The sequence below is a fragment of the Rhinolophus ferrumequinum genome, chromosome 21 (assembly GCF_004115265.2).
Source record: "Rhinolophus ferrumequinum isolate MPI-CBG mRhiFer1 chromosome 21, mRhiFer1_v1.p, whole genome shotgun sequence".
Lineage (NCBI taxonomy): Eukaryota > Metazoa > Chordata > Mammalia > Chiroptera > Rhinolophidae > Rhinolophus > Rhinolophus ferrumequinum.
Window position 1 is genome coordinate 13,031,867 of NC_046304.1, and position 13,693 is coordinate 13,045,559.

Here is a 13,693-nt window from a genome sequence, read left to right on the forward strand (position 1 = left end):
CTGACCCTATTGAATTCTTTCTTGTGGGTAGTTGTGGGAGGTTGAGAGATATGCTGAACTCTCTCACACACCCAGGGAGCAGTGAAACCAAGCGATACCCACTGCTTATTGTGTACTCATTATGTGCACTGAGCTGAACACTGATCTGAACTCATACATGTGTTATTTCGTTTAACTAACAGATTAACCTCAGAGTCAGGAAAGCCAAAGAAGAGACACCGTAGGCTGTGTGGTGGAGGCTAAGGACAGGGTGAGGCCCAAGCAGAGGGCAGGAAGATGTGATTCTGAGGGAGGCACAATCAACTTGGACCGCTGTGTCTTAGGCTCAGGCAGCCTGAGTGAAGCTTTGCTCTCACACGTTAAGAACAACACTGGTATAAATCTTTCAACAACAATGGTTTGAATTCTAAGATTACTGATTCACTGAGGCCACGGGGTGGCCTACTCACTGGGGAATTGTTACCAGGGTGGATCCCTGGATTACATAGACAGTATGGTAGCCAGGAAAGGAATGACAGGATGTCAGTGGGGACTGTTTCTTTACCATTTACTTACCAATAAGTCCTCACTCAATACCCACCATGTGCCAGTCACTGTCCTAGGCACTGGGAAGAAACTGATGAGCAGATCAGACATGGTTCCTGCCCTCAGGGATCTAAACATCTAGTGGGGAGAGACCAGCAATGACACATGAAGGACACTGCCATGTGCTGAGTGCTCTGATGGGGTGGGGGACATGAGGTGCTGCAGGGGCACAGGACAGTGGTACCTAAGCCAGGTATAAGGGCATGGAATCACTTTCCACAGAAGGAGTCATCTAAGCTAAAACCTTGACTCCATTTCCCCTGCAGCCTCCTTCTTCACCCCTCTCCTGGCTCTAGGAATTCACCTAGACTTCAGAAACAACAAAGCACAATCCACTAATAGAAAAATCAAGCTCAACAAAGACAAGTGAAAAATAAACCTTTTTTTCCCCTCCTATTCACCAACCATTCAAAACTCCCAAACTGTCCATTTCCATTGTCTGTCTGCAGCTGGACATGTCCAGTCCTCCCCATTCCCCTACTGCCGTAATCCTGCATCTGAATGGCACAGGGATGGTTCTAGGCTTGACTGTCGTCACCACTCGATGAGGCTCTTAGGTTAGGCTTCTGCAAGGTCTGCAGATGTCCTGTCAGCTGCAGATGGACATTCTCTGAGATGCTGTCATCCCACTTGAACAGCTGGCCTGTGAATGCCAAGGAAGGCAGTCTGGGTGACCGTTTGACATCCATAGACATGTAATGCCCAGCAAAGCCATCATCAAAGTTCTATAACTTTAGGGCTAGAAGGCAACTCAGATGGCAACATGTTTACAGATGAAGAAACTGAGACGTAAAGAGTGGTCAGGCAGAGCCAGGACTCACAAGCAGCTGTTCAGACCTCAGCTGCTGAGCTTGTGCAGAGCCCGTGTAGCCTCCTTTGCTCCTGCTTCTCCAAGAGTTCCATAATTAGGTGAGGATGGGTCTCCTTCAGGGCTCGGTAGAATTGATCTTTGCAGGTCCAGTCCCAGGACGTGCTGAAGCTGAGCAGCTTCCGCATCTGGTCCGGCTTGGTGGACTCAGCCCGCACCCTCTCATACTGCTCGTTGCTCAGCACCCGTCCATACAGCTTGTCCAGGACAGGGTCCACCGATGTCACTCGAGCCACCAGCTGTTCCCGATGCCGGTCCAGAAAGTGTGAAAAGGTTGGGTTATCTGGGGATGAAGGTGAGGTTGGCAACGAATAAAGAAGGGCTCCCACCACAGTCCCTACCTCTGATCTCCACCTCCAAGTCTTGACTCACCTCATTTGCATCCCTGGCTTCTCCTCTCCCTGTGAAGGCATTGGACCACCAGAGCAGCACCTCTGCCCTCCCTCATGTCAGCATCTTGCCTAGCATTGTGCTGAGCTGGGGGTGGGGTGCATGTTGGAGGCATTTGAGGTTGTCCAGTGGTAAGGACCAGGACTTCCATGGGGGATAGGGAACAACTCTGCCCTGGGGCACAAATCACTCTCCAAAGACTGATTCCTTGTGAGGTTTGCAATGATAGAGCCTCTTCCTTTCTCTGTTTCCTCCCCTCCAAGACCAGATAGTGCACCCCAGAACTGTCATGGCTCTTGTGATCTCTAACAGTTGTTACTGACCTATCAGGTCCGGAGGGACTGGAGTAGCTGCAGGTCTGAGGTCTCCTGGAGGAAAACAGACAGGAAGAAGCATCTAAAATAGTGCCAGTTACTAACACAAATGATAAGCCTTGAAACTCCTCCCCATGTCTCACTTCTGAGATTTCTTTGATTCTGAGAACAAACTGCAAACTAATTCTGATAGAGTTTGGAGTAAGGGTTGCAAGGGCCCTTAGAGATTACGTAGATGAATCCCTTCCTCATGCATATGGGGAAACTGAGGCCCACAGGCCATAATCGGAGAGAGAGAGAAAGAGAGAGAGAGACAGACAGCAATTTCTTTTTCATCATTGCAGACATGGTTTAATTCAGTCCTGGCTTGAAAGCAACCCTGGTGGAGAAATAACCCAGTCCCTTGCTAGATAACTTGAACTATTGAAATCTCCTTGTTCTGAGTGGAAACAACCTCCTTGTCCTTGTTTGGCATTCTAGACTCACAGTGTTTGTTCTGGATTTTGATGTCAGAATCAAAAATCAAAATCAAGTAACTCTTAGCATTGGAGAGCAATGGGTGACTTTTTATGGGAAAAATAAGTAATAAACACCACAACAAATGAAGGGACTTAAACAATTACTTGCATAAAAAGAGGAATGGGGTGTCTACAGCAGCTCATGGGGTCCAGGCCTGAGATTTTGAACAGACCCAAGTTCAGTGTGACCTGACGTGTGGGGAGGTGGGCACAAGCACAGGGGAGGTCCAGCTGTGACACTGGGATCACCAGGTTCATTTGGATGGACAGAGTAGGGAGTCCCACACCCTTCATTCTGACTGGACAGTCTTAGAGTCCATCTTGATTCATCTGCCAACAGAAGCAGCTTCTGACGAAGGCAACAGGATGCCAAAGAATTTAACTAAAATATAAGAGGAATGATGGAAGGCACTAGAGAGTTTAACTTGCATAGGAAGAGTTTTAAGGGAGGCCTTGATCACAGTCTTCAAATATCTGAAGGGCATTCTCTTGAGGATGGAGACAGATTCTTCTGTCAGCACCCAGGGGCAGAATTAAGACTGAGAAGAGGAAGAGACTGGCCTAAGATGAGGAAAAATAGCATTATCACCACTCTGTGTAAGGCCACTGCATGAGATGTGTCCATACTTCACTTTATTCAATCTTTCCTACAATCCTACCAGTTACACATATGATCTTCATTTTATAGATGAAGAACCCAAGACTCAAACGAGTTAAGTAATTTTCCCAAGACCACCCAACAAGCAGGTAAGTGCCAGAGTGGGATTCAAACCCAAGTCTCATACTGGGGCTGATTATTTCTCCACCTGTGATTGCTTCCAAGTCAAGACTCGGTAAGACCCATTCTTTTTCCTGCTTGTATCTTCACCAAATTTCAACCGTGGACCATGGCTGGTTGCCCCAAAAAGACTGTTTAGGGGATTTTGATTTTGGGAGGTGTCATCGCTAGTTTAAGAGACTGTAAAATTCCATCCATTCCTGAAAGTTCATTATGTGATTCCCTCCTGTCTACCTTGAAAATATCTAAATGATCCAGGTTAGCATATCTGCTATTGCCAATATTGGCTTAATCCATACAGCCTTATAACCATCTTGTTCTTATTCTTTCATCTAACATCAAATCTATCGTGATAAACTTTGGCAAAGAACTTGTGGGTGCCAAAGTCTGTTAATACAGGGCAGTGTGGAGACTCTTTGGGACATGGGAAAGGGAATGGAGCTTACTTGTAGAGTCAGATAAACCTGAGTTCAAATTCTGGTCACACCAGCTGTTGTGTAACTAGAAAAAGTCATATAACTTCTCTAGGCTATTTCTTGTCATCAGCAAATTGTGATAATACAAACTGATAATACACACACACACACACACACACACACACACACACACACACACTCTTTCATTGACTTTCTGAGCTCCCTGGGCTTGTCTTGACTTTACCTGATTTTACCAAGGCTTCCCATACAGTCTTATCTTTCCTGTCTTTCATTTTCAGCCTGATCCCTGACCCCAAATGGCCAATGCAGAGGTCAGAGAAGGGCTGGGATTTACCAGGACTCCGATAGCAGAGCTCCAGTTCCTGAAGAGAGAAAGAGTTGTCATGTGAGAAGCCGTGGTTTATCCTGCAAGTCAGGTTTTTCCCCACGTGGCACGTTCTTGGCCCAGCTCTACTCTATAGGGATCCTTGGATGATCTGTATTGAAATTAATCACCACTTCAGGCTCTGCTCTTTTCTAATTTTATATAAATCCTGACTCAGAAAAATAAGGACACAGCTGCACACCCCATGGATGCATCAGGACTCATCCATAATATAGTACTCACACATCCTAAACCACATCCTTCTTCCATCTTGAACCAGATCCTTTTCTCTCCATCTGTCCCATCTTGAATCCATACCCTCATTTCTCCAGCCCAAAGCCTGTCTTCCCAATGGATCCTAAGCTTGACCCACTTTCAATCAACAGAAAATTCATATCCATCCCCTCTCCTAAATCACATTCAAGACAGACTCTTGATTCCCAACTGTCTTCCAAACACGCTCCTTACTCTGTTTCCCCAAACTCAGTAAATGGCACTGCCATGCAGTGAGCACCTAAGTTCCAGATTTTGGTATCATAACTCCTACCTTTCTCTCCCACACACCAAGTCCTATTGGCTTTACCTGCAACAGATACCCTGAGTCCATCAACTTTTCTCTATCTTCACTGCTACTTCCCTAATCAAGCCACCATCAACTCCTTCCTGCATTATTGCAATAGCCTTTCAACTTACCTCTCTGCTTCCACTCTTGCCTCATTATTATACATTCTTACCGAGCAGCCAGAAGCATCTATATGAAAGTAAATCAGCTCCTGTATTACCAAGTCTAAGACCCTCTAGGATCTTGTCATTGCACTTGGAACAAAATCTAAATTCCGCATCAGGACCAAAGGGTGGTGGGCCCTAGGAAACCTCTGCCTCTTGTCTGACCTCATCTTCCTCCTCTGTCTTGCTGGTCATTAAGCTCTGCCGTACTGGCCTCCACTTTATCACGTGGAGTTATAAGTGTGCCTGCTCCTCAATGCCTCTGAAGCCCTCTGCCACAAATGTCCATCTGCCAGAACTCCTTGTCACTCAGGCCTCAGCTCAAATGTCACCTCCTCAGAGACACCTGCCCTCATCACCCAGTATGAAGTAGCCCACATCACTCTCTTACATGGCCTGGTTTTGTCTTCCTCACAGCACATCATGGTTCTTGGTCACTATTTAATATTTATGTGAGTCTCATCCCACTGGATCTTATCTTCCCAAGCCCAAGGGCAGGGCCTTGTCTGTCTTGTTCACTGAATTGTTCCCAAATGAAGACAGCCTAGTTGGCACTGAGTAAATGTTTATTGAATAACTGAATCATGACTCTCATCTCTTGTCAACAACTGACACAGCAGGAAAATCTAAGGTATTCATGCTTGGACTAATGTTTCCCAACTGAAAAGATATATCACACTCCTCTTAACTGGACATCCATTCCATCTGCCGTCATTACTTAAGCTGGTCCAAAGACTCATCTGACAATGGAAGGAAAAAGAAGGACTGACCGTGGTTCAACCACAAACTATCATTCAGTGGACACTCTGACCCAAGCAGCAAAATGTGGGCAATGGTGAAAATGTGGACATCATGGATGAGTGTCCAGTGGCTTGACATCATCCACTTTTGTCAAAAGGGGAGATTGAGGAAGAACAAGAGACAGCCCCTGATGTCCAGGAACTGATGTGATGCTCACAGGTAGACCTCAGTGTTATTACAAACTTATCTGAGGCTGCCATCTCAGCCATGTTGTCCTCTTGTTGGACATACACAATCTCACAGGATGTCCCCTTCAGACAGGTCACTGTGTAACTCACAAATAGCCATACATCACCCCACCCCGCTATAATATGTACTGCTGTTTCAGCAATTATAAATTTATGCTTGCTGTGTCTGCCCTGCCTAAAGATAAAATTTGTTGAGGTTCCCAATCAGAATTGCCCTGCTTCCTGTCACCACCCAATCTAGAGCAAGTCTCCATTTCCTTAGATGTTCCCCTAAATTACCCAATCAAGGTCCATATCCTGTAATAGGTTCTTTCTGAGGCCCTTGTCCGGAGAGGCCTCACGGTTCCCATCGGAGCGTGTTCTCTGGCTGCAATGAGTAATAACCTCACTGTGTTCAGCTACAGGCATATTCCTTGTGGATTTGCCTGGAGAGCGTTGACACCCTATAGCCCAACACTTCTCAGTGCCCCTAAGTCACAACCCATCATTGTCCCCATCTAAATGTGACCCTCCCTCGAGCTTCCTTTCTCCCAACCTTTGAAGCATTCCTGCTCACCCCAAATCCCACTCACTGTCTGCCCAACCCCACTTTGCCCTGACCCTGGGGAAGCTCTGGGACTTGCCCCACAACTATTCCCAAGCATGACCTCAGACCCCAGGGAGAGGTAAACATCTGGACTCCTCACCTGAGGGACTATTTCCATCTTCTCTGGACCCGACACAGTGTAGTGGGAGCCCATGTACAGAGGGATCAGCGGGGGTGGCTTGTGTATTCGCGCAAACTGGAAATTCTTTTCTTCATCATCTATGGCCTAAAGAGCATACAGAACTAATCAAGGAGGAGGGCATCTGGTGGCTGGCTCAGAGATTCCCCCTATGTAATCTGGTCTGAACAAAGTGACATGGTGCTTCTGCATGTTTATGTGGGTGCAAGGAGCGATACCACCCCTGCATCCTTGGCCCCCATGACTGCTACACAGAGAGCTCCGTACTTGGCTTGTATTACTTTCAGGGTGGGACTTGGACCATTGCTAAAGAAGAAGTGAGAACAGAGGAAAGGAGACAGCTCTGGGCCTGGAGCCCTCCCATCCTTCTGTCTCCTGTAAAGAGGCTGCAAAAGGTTCTGAGAGATGAGTGATGGAACAGTGACCCCAGCTGAGAGAGACCTTAGGGACCCAGGAGACCAGTGCATGGCTGAGGAGGGGCAAGATTATTCATCCACGTCAAGATTCCCTCTTATAAGAGGCCCATCCATATGCCCAGTTGACCCATCTAGAAGGCTCTCTGGGTTCATGTCATGTTGCTATCAGCCCACCCTTGGCCCAGGCTTTCTGGCTCTTATTGTCACCTTCCGAATTGAACAGTCATCGGGGATCAGGTAGAGGTGGAAGGCGACTTCCTCACGATGGAGGTGATGGTAGAGCAACACGTTGGACCTGATAGGAATGTACAGTGCAGCACGGATCTTTCTTAGTAGAACTCCAATGGGGGAGAAGCTGGGGTTTTTCAGGACTATGTAGTGCGGCTCCACCTTGGCTGGCTTCTCCAGGAATAGTTCCTGCTTTTTAAAGTGGGCCACTTGGAACAGGGAGACGTCCACATGACCCCCTGTCAAAGAATGGATTTGAGAGGTGAGGATTTAGTGCTGTCACTGATTCAGGCTTGGCCAGGGCAGTGGGGTCCCAGGGTATAGTCTCAGAGACCTTTCTGGGGTCCCAGCAGGGGAAGTAGCATGCCTGGCTCTAGGGCCTTTGGGGGCTTCTGGCAATAGTGTCTCTAGAGTGTGATCATCGTAGGAACCCCCTCAAGCCTAACCTACACACCGCCCTTGGCCTTGAAGCCAGGAATGATACTGATCCCATGGTGACCTGTTCTGACATGGATTCTGTATATAGCAGGGCCATTAGTGACCCTGGCAGGTTTGACTCCGGGCAGGTAGAGAACAAGGAGGAGGAAGGGACAGTGGGAAAATGGAGTGTCCATAGGTAGTGTACATTTGTCAAGTGTTTGGCTACCCACCATTCTGATTCTTCTTTTTGGGAAGGACCTCCTCCTCCATTATTGTGTGGGTCTTGGCAGGAGACAAGCTGTGCCTCCCACTTGGGAAGCTGCTGCTCCCTGGCAGCTATGACACAGACGTGTGACCAAGAGATGACTAAGTGGATCCTCCTAACCAGGACCTTGATCTAGAGGTGGTGAAACACAGATGAAAAGACAGAGATTCTTTTGGCCGGAGAAATGGGATCGAGGGTCCAACAGCCCCCAGAGCAGGAGGGTTCTGCAGTGGCTGTGTCTGCAGCAGAGGTCTCTCCATGTTGTTTTGTTGGGACCTTGGCTGTGTTCTTGGTTTCTCAGCAGTCTTTGGTCACTGCCGTTTTTCTTCTTTCTTTGACTTGTTGCCTAATCATTTGTTAAGTCTAAGAGCTACTCAGTAATCTTCCTGTACATTGCTTTTCTACCTAAATCAGCCAGGAATTGGTTTCCTTGATTGCAGCCAAGAACACTCACCAGTACACCAGGTGTGGATGTTGACACCACGAGAGAGAGCTTGAGAGATGAAGGCTGGGAGTGGGAGAGACACTGGCCTACAGGTCACGAGTCCTGGCTCCATCCCTGAGTTGCCTGGCAACTGCTGTAATGCAGGTGGTTTCTGGGCCTCAGAGAGACATCCAGCAAGGTGGGCAAGGTCCTTCGGTGTGCATGGGCACCTATCAGAACATTACTGACGGATGTTAGTCTCAGGAGGGGCCATGGAGACCACTGTATAAGTTTTCTCACTTATTAATTGCTTTTCTTGTGTGAACAATAATATCACAGTGGTGTACAAAACCTGAAAAAATGCAAAAGAATACACCTCTTATCTCAGCAAACAGTACAACTCTTACTACCATCTTTCCCTTTTCCATTAGTCTTTCTCTGCAGCAACGCCGTTTCATGTTTCCATTATAGTCCGTGTAGCTTTGTCTCCTGCCTTTCCCACATTGGTTTAAATTGTCACAAGCACCTTGTCAGAGCTTTCTAGGGACTGCAGCATATGACCTCTGCTAGTGGACGTATCATCCTGTATTCGTAGTTCATCGCTCCCTTCTTGTTTCAGCGTTGAGGTGGCTTCCAACATTCACCATGATGAATAGTACTGCAATGCACATGTTTCTGCAGAGAACTTTTCTATTTCCCTTGGGTTATTACTTTTGAATTGATGAGTCCCAAGGGCATCTTCATGTGTGAACGTATGAGAACAGTTCTATGACTTGCCATGTTTTGCCAAATTGTTCCTCCAAGAGATGGTGAGCTTTGCACTGCTGTTGGTGACACTATGTGGGTGATGTCACCTCGCCCTCCGCAGCACTGGAATGTCCTAATGTGTCAGATGGGGGAACTGAAACCCTTAGAGGGTAGTGCTTTTCCCAAGGTCATGAGCCAGCCACTGCCAGCCAGATCCCTGGGCACAGACCATAGTTTGTGGCACTCACAGCCACTTTGTGCCACATTAATTTTGGCTGAATTCTGGTAGGTTCTGTGTGTATTTAACTCTGTTTGTTGGTAGGGTGACCAACTGTCCTGGTTTGTCCAGGACTGATACTGTTCCTGGAATGCAGGGCTTTCAGTTTTAAATCAGGAAAATGCTAGGCAAACCAAGACGAGATGGTCACCCTACTATTTGCACGTTCCAGGCTCAAGTGAGCTATTGAGGGATAAAGTGACTTTCCTGCTCATAGAGGAACACCGGGACCCCCACCATGTAAAGCTGGGGGTGTGAAGCACAGTGTAGCAGAGTGGTTCATGGTAAGGGCTGCTGGAGTTTGACTCTCAGCAAATGCACTTCCCAGGCCTGGGAGTCTGCGCAAGTTACTTAACCTCTTTGTGCATCCCCTGCAAAGTGGAGCCACGAAAGTGTCCACCTCCTAGTGTGATTGTGAGATGAAATGAGTTTGTGTCTGTAAAGCACCTGGACTAGCAAGGGTTACCTGCTATGATTGTGGGTAAAATGCAGCCTGACCAAGAAGCTCATAACCTGGTTGTGTGGTTCTTTCTGTTTCCTCCTTAAGTGACTTGGCCCACTCCTCTTGGGGTCTGAGGAGAAAAAAGTACTGTGATCGTCCGAAGATGCATTTTGCCAAACCTGAGTAATGGTTTTGGAACTCTTTGCTGTACAATCAGAAGGTGTTTGTTCCAGAGAAGCAATAGTTTTGAGGCACATGGGATATCATGGTGGTTACCAGCCATTTAGAGCAGGTGAGTTCCTGGTACAGGTAGGGCAAGAGCTAGGAAGGAGCTGGGAATGATCCCACCGAGGTGATTGTGAGGGCCCTCCTTCCCCATGGGCAGCACAGAGAGGAGTGAGCACACCAAAGGGAGTGACTCACATTCCAGGAGGAAGAGCCACATGGATAGCAGGGTCTGTGTGTGCTGAAGGAGAGGGGTCGTGGGGGTGAAGGGCCCCAAAAGACAGGACTGGCTACTTGTGCTTCATGACGCTGCAGGAGGGCCTCATGATGGGTTTGATGCTCTACTCTCACCATTTTGAAACTCTTAATAGATTTTGAACAGGAGCCCCACGTTTTCATTTTGCTCTGGTCCTCAAAATGAATGGAGTCTATCCTGCAGCAGGGTGAGAATTCCCAGAGTGGCAAGGTCAGTGAGGCCTTGGGGAGAAGCTGAGATGCTGAAAGCTCTAGGTTCTATCTATAGTGGGAGAAAACTCACTGTGGAAAGTTAAGAATCTTTTGTAGGACCTCACCAATGATGGTGAAGAAGCAGCCAGTGCCCAAGTCCTAAAGGAGGCCACCATTAGGCAGTGAGGTCATTATTTCCAGGACAACCAGTAGCTGCAGGCCAGAGAGCAGACAGCAGGGATTCCTGAAAGGGGCCTTGTTTCCTGGCTGGGCCCAGGCATGGTGAGCTACAAGCAGCCTTTTTGCCTTTTGCCTCTTGCTCTGAGTACAGAATCTTAAGGGAACAAGTCTTGTCTGGCCACAGGGCGAGGTCCAGAATGTGGTGTAGGGAAGGCTGATGGAACATGGGCTTGGGCTGGCCTGGGGTGCATGTGGGAGAACCTGGCTTAGAATCCCAACTCTGCTTAAGCATTGTCAACTCTTTGAGCTTCAGTTTCTTTATTCATACATCAGGGGGAAACCATAATACCAAACTCACTGGGTCATTATGAAAATCAAGATGATATTAGTACACATCGACCTACTTTGTCTGATATCAGGCACAGAATGCTTAGTAATCATTCACAGTTGTTATTATGCATGTCCCAGGAGCCCTCAAAGGAAAGTGTCATCAATTTCGTGAATTTACTCCTGCCTAGATCTGGCCTTCGGCCTGGTAGGCTTAGGCTAGTTTCCTGTGTACTTGGAGGGTCACCTCTTCCTTGGGAAAATCCCATTCCAAAGCCCACCAGACTGACCAGGGCATGGCTAGGGTGTCCTCACCACAGGGAGGGGCCAGCTCACCCACCCCTGAGACAGCGGTGTGAACAGGGAGAGGGGGCTGGGAGCAGGAGCTAACGCACACCTTGTGTTCTTGGGTCCTGTTGGTACATTCTGGCTCTGGGTCTTAGACACATGAGGTTTCTCCCCCCCTAGAATATCCTGGTGTAGAGCAGGGAGCGGCAGTGTAGCCCAGAACATCCCAGATCAAGGGTAGACCAAATTCTGTCATTACTGGGCAGAGCGGAACCCACTGACTCCATTGGCCAAGCCCCTGTCACTTTGACAGAGCACTTGGAGATGCCCTGGGCCAAGTTCTTGCTTTGCAGAAGAGGCAGGGTGGTTGTTGGAGTGGCTGTATTCATCCCTTGATAGATGTTCAGGTGGGAAGAAATAACCTGTCTTTTGGGAATTCTTATTTGATGTATGTTAGGCCTTCTCATGGTATCCTCCATGTCACTTAATCTTTTTTTTCCTGTTTTTTCCCCCACATTTTCTGTCAATTTAGTATGTTTCCAAACTTGATTGATCATTTTTAATGGTTTATTGCTGCTTGCTCATATTTTAAAGACTATTTCTTTAAGCATATGAAACATACTTATTTTGTGTTCTGTTTCTGATAATTTCAATGTCTGGGACTGACTCCAGTACGTGAGGTGTTTGCTGGCTTTCACTTATGGTGCCTTGTTCACTGTTTGTGAGATTTTTGACTGTGAACTTACATTTTTTTGAACTTTATCTATGGGAAGTCTTTGGAGGTGAGAGAGGTTGGGATAACCATGTTACCCTTTATGACCACATCTCCTACTTGGATGCCCCCTCTTTTGTGGCTTGAACTCTCAAATGAAGTCTGGTGACACTGTTTCTTCTTCATTCCTTTAGCAGTAGCAAAGGCTTCCCATTTACTGTTAGACTGTAGGTACCCCAACATTCCTTGTTCGTTCACTTAGCCTTACTTTGCAAATAGTCCTGTCTTTGAAAAGTCTCTTTGAAAATCTCTGAGTATATCTGAGTATATAACTGAGTAGATCACCTGTTTCTTGCTGTGACCCTGAGTGAAACAGTCTATGTAAAAAAAACTTAGTAAGTAGTAGTTATTATTGTAATTGAGGAGACCACTTTCGATTGGGAGGATATTTCCAGTAATTCAGGCAAAAATAATTATGAATGTGGGGGACAAAAGTGCTTTAAAAAAGATATGCCCAGAGCACTATGAAATGACTGTAAAAGCTGTCTCACTTCTCTAACCGTCTTTCAGTCTCTCTAAGGAAACCATGAGCTCCTTCCTCAGGACATTGCCATCTGAAGCCCCTTTCGGGCCCATTCTTGCCAGCATCACCTTCCCTCCACACTTCCCTCTTGCTTACCTTGCAGGGCTACAAAGTGAGGGAGGTGCACAGCCTCCACTGCTGCTGGATGGGCCTTGATGTCGAAAAGAGGCCCTGCAGCCATCCAACTGTGCTGTAGATCAGGCTTGTTTAGGAACTGGTCCCAGACACAGAATTCAATCTCAATGGTCACTGACTGCTTCACCACAAAGCGGAGACCCGTGTTGGGCCAGTAGTAGGAGCCTTCCTCAGGGAAGTGGACTCTGGGGAAAACAGGGAGAGGTAGACGCTGAAGTACTGTACACAAACTTGCTGAGCACCTACTGGATACCAGACCCCATGCAAGCCATTGCGGATGCAGTAGTGGCTGCAAGCTCAGATATCATAGAGGAATTTGGGTTTCAGTCCCAGCTCCTCTGCTCTCTGACTATGGATCCCTGAGCAAGTTATTGAACCTCCCTAGTCTCAGTTTCCTCTTCTGTAACTAAGAGCAATAATAGTACCCATCTCAAAGAGGTGTGAGTAAAAAGTGACCTAATGTATGCTGACTGCTTAATATGTGCCTGGAGGTGGTTAGCTGTTTCCATAATGATGGTGATAATGACGATAGTAATGAAATAAGAAAGGGTTCTTTTTTTAAAAGGGCCTATTTGCCAGTAATTAACAACAATCTACATGGTAATATTAATGATAAACCCTTGGAGCTCAAAACACTTTACAGAGATCTTAAGTGACTTTTCCAAGGTTCCCCTGGGGCAAATGGGGTCCCAGGATGTCAGCTTCTGTAGATGTAAGTTGGGAGTAAATTTATCTCCCAGCAGAGATAATGTCTGTGACAATGAATGGCAACATGTTAAATATGAGATCATGATTATGATGATGGACATTTATGATTTATGACTATGAACCCTTGGGAGGCAAGACTGCCACATTCATCCCAGGGCTCCCCATTATTGGTGTG

The 13,693-nt window shown here is 47.1% G+C and overlaps 1 protein-coding gene across 10 annotated transcripts in view; it reads right to left on the reverse strand.

Annotated features, from left to right (window-relative positions):
* Positions 1-292: 292 nt before the first annotated feature.
* NLRP1 (NLR family pyrin domain containing 1) overlaps positions 293-13,693 on the reverse strand; it is a 46,138-nt gene continuing 32,737 nt past the window's right edge. For 3 of the 10 annotated variants that reach the window (XM_033090958.1, XM_033090954.1, XM_033090953.1), the window contains 6 exons: positions 12,772-12,995; positions 7,318-7,577; positions 6,656-6,781; positions 4,114-4,252; positions 2,167-2,211; positions 293-1,736 (listed from right to left, as the gene is read on the reverse strand). In XM_033090958.1, the coding sequence (XP_032946849.1) occupies positions 1,417-1,736; positions 2,167-2,211; positions 4,114-4,252; positions 6,656-6,781; positions 7,318-7,577; positions 12,772-12,995 (1,114 nt within the window). In that variant the 3' untranslated portion in view covers positions 293-1,416. The other 7 variants (XM_033090955.1, XR_004421361.1, XR_004421360.1 and 4 more) reach the window with 7 other exon arrangements.